The sequence below is a fragment of the Scyliorhinus torazame genome, chromosome 30 (assembly GCF_047496885.1).
Source record: "Scyliorhinus torazame isolate Kashiwa2021f chromosome 30, sScyTor2.1, whole genome shotgun sequence".
In the NCBI taxonomy this organism is placed as follows: domain Eukaryota; kingdom Metazoa; phylum Chordata; class Chondrichthyes; order Carcharhiniformes; family Scyliorhinidae; genus Scyliorhinus; species Scyliorhinus torazame.
In genome coordinates this window covers 26,779,325-26,789,616 of record NC_092736.1, presented here as the reverse complement: position 1 = coordinate 26,789,616, position 10,292 = coordinate 26,779,325, and the positions used below count along the sequence as shown (strand labels likewise).

Sequence of the window (10,292 nt, the reverse complement as noted above, 5' to 3'; positions counted from 1 at the left end):
GGAATTCTACCAGAGACTGTGGTGGGACCAGAATCCGGAAATCTTTTTTAAAAAGGGAGATGGTTAAATGTTTGTTAAAGAAAAGACCGCACGGATTTAAGGTAATTGACAAAGGGAGAAATGGAGACATGAGGAATATGAAATGAAATGAAAATCATTTATTGTCACAAGTCGGCTTCAAATGAAGTTACTGTGAAAAGCCCCTAGTCGCCACATTCCGGCGCCTGTTCGGGGGGCTGTTACGGGAATTGAACCGTGCTGCTGGCCTGCCTTGTCTGCTTTCAAAGCCAGCGATTTAGCCCTGTGCTAAACAGCCCCACAGCCCCTAGACAGAGGCCAAACAGCCTCTACATCAGAGGTTAGGAATTTTGTTTGCAGACCCATGATTCGGCTCCTGGAGATTTTTGTGCAATTTATAAATAATTTCATATTATGTCCTCGTGACAACCCCTTTACTCGGTTTCTGTTCCAAGGTTCAGCCTTTTCTGCTTTGCAGTCAGTCACTGGGAGGAGTGAAACACAGCGAGTGGTTAGGATCAGGAATGCACTGTCTGAGAGCACGGTGGAGCATTAAATGATGGAATTGGATTTTCTATTGTATTTTCTAAGATTTAGAATACCCAATTCATTTTTTCCAATTAAGGGGCTATTTAGCATGGCCAATCCACCTACCCTGCACATCTTTTGGTTGTGGGGGTGAAACCCACGCAAACACGGGGAGAATGTGCAAACTCCACAGGGGCCCAGGGCCGGGATCGAACCCGGGACTTCAGCACCGTGAGGCAACAGGGCTAATCCACTGTGCCACCATGTTGCCCTGGAATTGATTGTTATCAGAAAATGAAGAATGTGCAAGGCTACAGGAAGACAGCTAGGGAGTGGGACCAGGTAAAGTGCTCTTACAGAGAGGTAGTCATGGGCACAATGGGCTGAATGGCCTCCTCCGCTTTTGCAACAATTCTGTGAGGGAAAAACAGGGGTGGCAGGAAGGGGTCCAAGTGCATATAGCACTTTCAGAGAACCAGTATAGGCACGAGGGGCTGATTGGCCCTCTTTCTACGTTGTAAAACTTGTCCGTCTGTACTCAATTCTCACCTTCTTGGGCGGGTCTTTCTGCATAACTTGACCAAGCTTATTTAAAATGATATATTATTTAAGTGCGCTTACCTTTGCCTGTGGCGGAGTTGTGCCGATTGCCACCAGGGAGGAGCGAGGGAAACCTGTTCACGCAGTAGCCACTTCGCGTGTATGCTGCTGTGCTCCCCTGACCAAATGAGATCCAACAAAAAACCATTAGCAAGTCAACCCATCGCAAAGCTCTTGGTCTCACTTCTCACCTTCTCTTTTTTTGTATAAATTTTAAGTACCCAATTCTTTCCCCCCCCCCCCCCCCCCCCAATTAAGGGGCAATTTAGCATGGCCAATCCACCTACCCTGCACCTCTTTGGGTTGTGGGGGCTAAACCCACGCAACACGGGGAGAATGTGCAAACTCCACACGGACAGTGACCCAGGGCCGGGATCGACCCTGGGACCTCAATGCCGTGAGGCCGCAGTGCTAACCACTGCACCTCCGTGCCGTCCCGCGCAACCATAAATACTGCATAGATATCGCAACTGCTGATAAGGGCTGTGAGAATTTATGTCTAAGAGCAGCAACTAGGCTTGACCAATCGCTCAGAGTAGGGAGCACTTTGAATGTTCAGCACTTACTCTCGAAGCTACAATGAGGGTCCTCTTGCCAACAGGACAGACCACCAGCAGCCAGTCTTCAACCAGGTCACCAGGTACATCCACCAGCCATTCAGAGAGCATCAACTGCAAGAGAGAGAGACAGGCCGCTTCATCGTAAGGTGGGAGAGGGTGTATAAAATTCCATATGTTACACCATGTTGTCTAAATGTGAGGAATTGAACAAACGAATGTGATATAAAGTAGTTAGTTCAAATATTAGTTACAGTAATGTAGATAGTAGTGAGTTCACAAAGGACAAAGGAATTCAGAAAGCATGGCAAGGAAGGGGCGAGGGGTGCCAAAAGGATGCTGGGTATCAAGAGGCCCAGGGTTAAGGAATGCGAAGTGAGCCAATCAGGATATATGGCCAGGTCAGGAGGTGTATAGGATGACCTATGGGAATCTTGTATGTGAAACTTGATGCCATTTGAATGTATTTGCAGAGATTTCTTTGTCTCCGACCTCACTCGGTTCTAGAGTTCCAGGAGACAGCTTGTGTTCTGAATCTCTGTGAAGCGAGTCAGCCTTGCAAGTTGGTTAAAATAAATAATACTATATCTACAAATCCATCTCGAGTTTTATTGAGGCCAGACTGACGGGTAAAGAATTCAATATTGTCAAATGTCCCACAGAATATGTTTTTAACACGCCATCTGAATGTATAAAGTAATATTTAGTCATTTGATTGTACAGAATTTGAATATTGCTGGAAAAAAAAAACTTTTTTGTCAAGACTTTTCGTCTTGCACTCATCAGAAAAATTCACAAGAATACCAATGTCAGGGGGAACAATAAATCTTTACTGTATGAGAGAGGGTTCATTGGTCGGCAAGCAGACTCTGATTGGTAGAGGCGTTGCCATGCTAGAGGCAATGGGCAATGCCTTGGCCAGAGTCAAACTGCCTGGTTTAAATTTCAAACAATGCTCGACAGTTAACTGTCAGTCACCATCAACTGGTGCACTTTCTAAGGCAGTGCTTCTACCGATCAGAGTCCACTAGCCAACCAATTAGCACTCTCTTCGCATAATATGAATTTGGAGTTTCCCCAACATTGGTATTCTTGCAAATTGTCCAGGAGTGCAAGACAAAAAGCTTTGACAAAAAAAGTCCCCTTTTTCAGCAAAAGTAATATTTATTACAGGCAGCAGAAAACCACGACAAAAGGTGCTAACTTGACTCGTATGATAACAAAGAGCTTCCAGCTAAGTAACTCAATGGACTGAGAGCCTTTGCACAAGAATCAATACTTTATGAATGGGCAGAGAGTAAGAGGCCGAGAGTTCTGATGAAAGATCATCGACCTGAAAGGTTAACAGTTTCTCTCTCCACATCTACTGTCAGACCTGCTGAGCGTATGCAAAACGTTCCATTGTTATCAGGAATCCAGGAGGACCAATAAAGGGGAGCCAGACCCGGGGGGGGAGAGACACAAACTGGAAGGAGGACACAGGAAATGACAACGGCCAAGACAAACACAGCAACAGAGAGTAAGAGGGTACAGCAGGAAGAAACAACGGCCGGCCGAAGCGGAGGCAAACGCACAACAACAGCGAGAACCGACCGGGAGAAGCAAGCAAAGTCAGCCCCCCCCCCCCCCCACACCAAACCCAGATCTATTTTGAATTACTGTTGTATATACTCTCTTTGTTAAAATGAACCAGCCAAAAAGGGTATTTCCCAGTAGTCTCTCCAGTACCACAACGTATATACACTTCCCCAGTTTTTCCCCCCCCTTTGATCTATTATTTTCTATTTACGCGATTTTTCTAATTATATAGCGTTGTTGTTTTTATCTTGTTTGTATTATCTTCTTTTTTTTCTTCTTCTTCTGTGTTCACCTGTAAATGTACTATGTGCGAAAAACCGAATAAAATACATTTTTTAAAAAGGAGTCCAGGAGGACGCTCCAGAAGAAAACCAATTTTGTGATCAGCATTCTACATCTGCACTCACCTCTGGAAAGTGTTAATTGTATGCCGGTGTGGGCATTATCTGGGCTTTCACGTAAACGCTCATGGAAACTGTAGTGTGGTTGGGTTAGGAGGTGTGGGCTTGTAATGTTTAACTCTGCAAATAAAGGGCAGCACGCTGGCGCAGTGGGTTAGTCCTGCTGCCTCACGACACCAAGGTCCCGGGTTCGATCCCGGCCCTGGGTCAATGTCCATGTGGAGTTTGCACATTCCCCCTGTGTTTGCGTGGGTTTTGCCCCCACAACCCAAAGATGTGCAGGCTAGGTGGATTGGCCACGCTAAATTGCCCCTTAAATCGGAAAAAATGAATTGGGTACTCTAAATTTTTTTTTTTTTAATTCTGCAAATATATGTAAGACCAAGTAAAAATCAGCTCCAATGTTGATTGTTAAGGAGTCGTCACAAAAATGATCACGCAAAGATCTTACGGTAACTTCTGGAAATGTTATCTTCGGGCCGCCTCTGTGGAACCCTTTGCAATCTTTGTTTCTCTAACTGAATTGCAAAACAAATTTACATTTCTGTTCAAGCCGGTCACCGCAAGTGACTCTCCCGCCGAGGACTGACAACTTTATTTTCCTGTGTGTCTGTGATGGTTCACCTCGGAGCACTCTCACTTCGGATCTGGTCAGAAAGTGTTGGGTTGAAGGCCCATTCTGGAGACCAGAGCACAAACTAAATCTAGGCCGACACTTCAGTGAAACACTGGGAGAGTGCTGCATTGTGGGAGGTGCCGGCTTCCAAATGGGACGCTAAACCAAAGTCCTGAATGCTCATTTGGGTGCAGGTGAAAGAACCCATGGAACTATTTTGAAGAAAAGCAGGGGAGCTCGCTATGATGCCCTGGTATCAGCACAAAAACAGATTATCAGGTCATTAATCACATTGCTTGGCTGTACAAATTGGTTGTAATTCCACTGCCTTGGAGAATGCACCAGTTGATGGTGACTGCCATTAACTGTCAAGCATAGTTTGAAATTTAAACCAGACAGTTTGGCAAGCACTTTGGGACGTTGAGATTTTGGAAGGTGTCATACATGGGGGAGCCAGCAAGTGAAGGCTAGGTCAGCGCAGAAAGTCGGTACCATGGGAAGAATTCCTCCAGCCACTCCAGTGTGCCATTCAGCAACTTGTTTTGGACGGAAACATAGCAGCTTGAAGAAAGAGTGCTCCCCCTGCCACGCTCATCAATGCTCTCTGATGTATGTATCGAAATCCAGATGGAGTTGAGGGGAACCTGCTGTAAATGGTACAGACATACCACATAACAGCAAGTGACATCTGGAATCTATTGGTTTATGAAGAGTTATCACAGTCCCAATGCCCTGGCGCTGTGAGGCAGCAGTGCTAACCATTGTACCACCGTGCCCCGCCATGGAGTATGATTGTGGTTGATCTTCTGCTCAATTCCACTCTCTCAACTGTTCCCCATATCCCTCCATTCCCTGATACAACCATAAATATGTCTATTGGGAGCAGTGCTCTTTCCCGACAGAGTGATGATTTACTGCAATTTGTGCCAAATGTTGGAATACGGAGCAGCAAAAGGTCCAACTGGTGACTTTCCTCTTTCAAATCATTTACGGGAAATGTTTTCTTCTTTTGTGTCTCAACATTCCCAATTGCTGCCAAGGTTTGTAGAAAAAAGCTACACTCATCCCTCCTGCACAGCAGTGTGCATTTAACAAACATATTAACCATCTCTTCGCGTTTTGGTGGCGTGGAAAAGGTATTTCTGATTTTTAAGCATTGATATTTATGATTTTGGGGCACATCTGGAGAGATGCCCCAGGATGACAGTACAAGCAGCCAGGCAATGCACAGATCATGGTGAAAGCTTTGCGTATCTACTGTCATGTGAGAGTACCTTTAAGAAATGGGTGTTTAAGAAATGTACCTTTAAGAAATGGGTGTTTATCAGTGATGACAGAGTGTGGGTGGAGCTGGGCTCTCGGCTTTTTACTTTCGTTTTAGGCTGTTTGCTGCGGGGTGTGTTTTAGTTTCGGTTTCAGTGTTGGAGCTGAAGCCAGACAGAGCAGGTATACTGTTGATCTCTCTGCCATGAGAAGACTATCTCTTGATCATTTGGTGAATTCAGAATTATACACGTTCCCAGTAGGGACTTTAACCTGATGTGCTTCTGTTAAAGGTTTTGTTTTTAAGTCTTCTGGATGTTAAAAGGACAGCTTAAGGATTGCGTGGTGTTGTAGTCTTTAGGGGGTTGTATTTGAATTAATGGTTGCTAAGATGTTCACTGTATGTTTAAAAAGGTTAACTTGAGTTCATAGAATAAATATTGTTTTGCTTTAAAAAATACTTTTCCATTTCTGCTGTACCACACCTGTAGAGTGGGCCGTGTGCTCCCCATACCACAATCTAGTAATAGTTGTGGGTCAGGTGAACTCCATGATACACTTTGGGGTTCTCTAAACCCTGGCCCATAACACTACTCCTATTCTTTGACTGCAACGCCCAATTCCGTGACATCTGCTTGGATCAAAACGAGCAGTGGATGTATGGGAACACAACCAACTCAGCCATCCAGATTTGGAACTAAAACACTGCTCGTTTGCTGCCACTGGGTCATAATTCTGGAACTCCCCCTCCCAACAGTATTGTAGGTGTACGGCTCATCTTGTCCAAGGGCAATTGGGGTGGGCAATAAGTGCTGACCTTGCGGCCAACCAAAAGCAAAAAGATTAGATGAGATATTTTCCAATGAATGTTCCCTCCCAATTTCACTCGCTGGGAAGAACAACCATTTTAAGCATTCTTGATATGTTTCTGTAATCGTTTCATACTCCAAAACCCCACAGGGGGAGCGTGCCAATTTATCAAGTGTTGCCTATTCTTGGCCAGCGTCTATTCTTGGAAAAGACCCATTCAATGCAAACTCCTCCCAGTGCAATTCCACCCACCCACTGGCATAGTAAAGATAGCACAGGCCTCTGCCAACCCAACCAACTGCTGGGCCCCCTCCCAAACCAGACTAATGGCAGCAACAAGCTGCCTCTGACCACACTTGTGACACCTCAGCACTCTCACCGCCAACAGCCAAGTACTAAAAACCTGCAGTGATTTCCTAAGTTACGTACGTGAATAAAAACCTAAATGTGCATCAAACAAGTGCAGAGTGTGAATGTATCATTAATCGTACAATGGCTCTGTAAAATGAGTGTGTGAATGCACCGTGGCAGCGACATTGAAGTGCCTGACCTCCTTTGACTCTTAGAGAAATGCCATTTTGAGTCTGTTCCTTCTGGGGCCTCACTAGTGATAGCAGCGCTGGAGGGCAGCCGCCATTTTGCCCGGGTGGATTAAATCACAATCCAACGAAGCTTCACCACCTCAGGATGTCCCATAATGCCTTATTTTTAATGTGTAGTCACTGTTGTAAAGTCGCGAACACAGCAGCCAATTTGCGCACAGCAAGCTCGCAAACACAGCAATGTAAACATGACCTATATGGGCTAGGACAGTGAGGGGTAGGTCCCCTGCTCTTCTTCAACACAGTGCCACGGGGTGTTTTAACAATGCCGGGAGGGCAAACATTGCCTTGGTTTAACTTTTCATCCGAAGGTTGGACTGGGACTGAAGGGTCGACTCTGACCCAAATGGCCATGGGGAAATTAAGATGGGTTTTCTCCCTGGGGCCTATAGTGAAAGCGAACACTGGGCGGGGAGTGGGGGCAGGAGTGGCATTCCTCGTTTACAATCTCCATGTACTGTATGCTGTACTGGTGGAGATGGGACACACTGCCATTTAGTTTACTTACTTCATGATCTATTTAATGTGGACTGGCGCAAGATTTTGGATCGGAAGCCGTTGCTCAAAGTGACACCTAGTGGTCGAGTACTGAAGGACAGTTTGCTTCAGAGCAAACTAGCTGGAGTGAGGCTGTGAGACCTATGCAAAATTCCTCTGCTTCCACCAATTACTTTTGTGCTGCGGTAAAGCCACATGTTAAACAATGTTGAGCAAACCCTGGTCACGCAACTCGTTTATGGTGGGACCTTGGACTCATGTGGATGAGTCAACCGTCGATATTGTACACAAGGTTCCGTACTGGGCAACGTGCTCTATCACCACCTCCTTCCGACAATATGGGTTCCCCTCTGACCTTACAGGCGTTATAGCTGCACTCGTCCAGGTGGCACGGCTGCGCAGTGGTTAGCACTGCTGCCTCACAACACCAAGGACCCAGGATTGATCCCAGCTCTGGGTCACTGTCCGTGTGGAGTTTGCACATTCTCCCAGTGTTTGCGTGGGTTTCACCCCCACAACCCAAAGATGTGCAGGGTAGGTGGATTGGCCGCGCTAAATTGTCCCTTAATTGGAAAAAATGGACTGGGTAATTTATCAGCGTCCAATTACCTTTTCTTTTTTTAAATATTTTATTTTACAAATTTAGAGTACCCAATTCATTTTCTCCCAATAAGGGGCAATTTAGCGTGGCCAATCCACCTACCCTGCACATCTTTGGGTTGTGGGGGCGAAACCCACGCAAACACAGGGAGAATGTGCAAACTCCACACAGACAGTGACCCAGTGCCGGGATCGAACCCGGTCCTCGGCGCCATGAGGCAGCAGTGCTAACCACTGCGCCACATGCTGCCCTCCAATGACCTTTTCTGCTGTTTTTGCTCAAAAGCTTTCTCTGACTTTTAGTTTTGCCACCCTCAGGGAACACCTCAGATAACATCTTTCCAGGGCGTCAAGCACTGCTGTCTCATAGCACCAGGGACCTGGGTTCCATTCCGGTCTTGGGTCACTGTGTGAAGTTTGCCCATCCTCCCTGTGTCTGCGTGGGTTTCCTCCGGGTGCTCCGGTTTCCTCCCACAGTCCAAAGATATACAGGTTAGGCGGATTGGCCATGCTAAATTGTCTCTTAGTGTCCGAAAGGTTAGGTGGGGTTACGGAGATGGGGCAGGGGATTGGGCCTAGGCAGGGTGCTCTTTAAGAGGGTCAGTGCAGACTCGAATTCTATTGGAATAGGCATTAAAAAATAAATTTAGAGTACCCAATTCATTTTTTCCCCAATTAAGGGGCAATAAATGTCTTCAATCTACCTATGCTGCGCATCCTTGGGTTGTGGGGGTGAGACCCACACAGATACGGGGAGAATGCTGTTGGAATATTCATATCGAGTCCAGCACTATGACACTTTGAGAACATGAAAGTTGCTGTGAAAACCTAAGCCAGTGTCCCCAAAATTAAGAGGGAGAAGCTGTTAATTTAACTGACATGTGAAAATTATTTATTTTCCTATTCCAGCATGGGGGTCTGGGGTGGTGAACTGCACAAGTGAATGAAAATCCCATCACTTTAGGGCACATTTATGCCCTGCTTTTCAGTCCCTCCAAGTTAGTTGACATTATGGAAAAGGTGCCAAAATGCACTGGGCAAAGTCTATACCATTCAGACAGGGCGACACTGCCACCTGCAGGCAGGAAGCAGAACTATGGGAACAAAATGCCATTTATGGTTTCAGAGGCCATCCAACACAAGTGTCCGTGCTGGCTCTCTGCAAGATCAGCTCAGTTTGTACCACACCCCCCATCTTTTCCCCACAGCCCTGCCAATGTTTTTCTTCAGAAAACAATCCAATTCTCTTTTGAAAGCCTCGATTGAATCTGCCTCCATCGCACACTCTCGGGAAGCGCATTCCAGATCCTAGCCACTCGCTACGTGAAATTTGTTTTCTTCCTGTTGTCTGCAATCACCTTAAACCAGCGCCGTCTGGTCCCCCATTCTTCCGCCAAGGGGAACAGTTTCTCGCTATTCACACTGTTCATACCTCTGACGATTTTGGTCACCTCCATCAAAAACCCTCCCAAGCTTCGCTTTCCTCAGGAGAACAACGCAACAACAAAGCCTTTACATCCTTCTGAAAGTGTGGAACCCAGAATTGGACACAGTACTTGGGTTAAAGTGAGAGTGTGAAGTCGAGGCCACAATCAGGTTATACTGAATGGCGGGGTAGGCTTTTGTATGTTAAGGCCGGACTAGTCCGTCGATAGCCCTGGTCTCCTGTGACACAAGGGATAGAGTCACAGGGGAATATACCAGAAAGATTCACAAGGATGATACCAAAATCTAGAGGTTATTACCATCAGGAAAGATTAAACAGGTCTGGGCAGAACATAGAACAGTACAGCACAGAACAGGCCCTTCGGCCCTCGATGTTGTGCCGAGCCTTGTCCGAAACGAAGATCAAGCTATCCCACTCCCTGTCATTCTGGTGTGCTCCATGTGCCTATCCAATAACCACTTGAAAGTTCCTAAAGTGTCCGACTCCATTATCACAGCAGGCAGTCCATTCCACACCCTAACCACTCTCTGAGTAAAGAACCTACCTCGGACATCCCTCCTATATCTCCCACCCTGAACCTTACCCGAGGAAATAGTCTCTGAATGTCCACTCTATCTATCCCCCCTCATCATCTTATAAACCTTTATTAAGTCGCCTCTCATCCTCCTCCGCTCCCATGAGAAAAGCCCGAGCTCCCTCAACCTTTCCTCACAAGACCGATCCTCCAAACCAGGCAGCATCCTGGTAAATCTCCTTTGCACCCTTTCCAATGCT

General features: G+C 46.3%; 1 protein-coding gene across 3 annotated transcripts in view; it reads right to left on the bottom strand.

Annotated features, from left to right (window-relative positions):
• Window positions 1–10,292, bottom strand: part of snupn (snurportin 1) — a 38,729-nt gene that overhangs the window by 11,289 nt on the left and 17,148 nt on the right. For all 3 annotated transcript variants that reach the window (XM_072493037.1, XM_072493038.1, XM_072493036.1), the window contains exons 4-5: window positions 1,713–1,817; window positions 1,168–1,264 (exon numbers count right to left, since the gene is read on the bottom strand). In XM_072493037.1, the coding sequence (XP_072349138.1) occupies window positions 1,168–1,264; window positions 1,713–1,817 (202 nt within the window). The remainder of the gene's footprint in view (window positions 1–1,167; window positions 1,265–1,712; window positions 1,818–10,292) is intronic.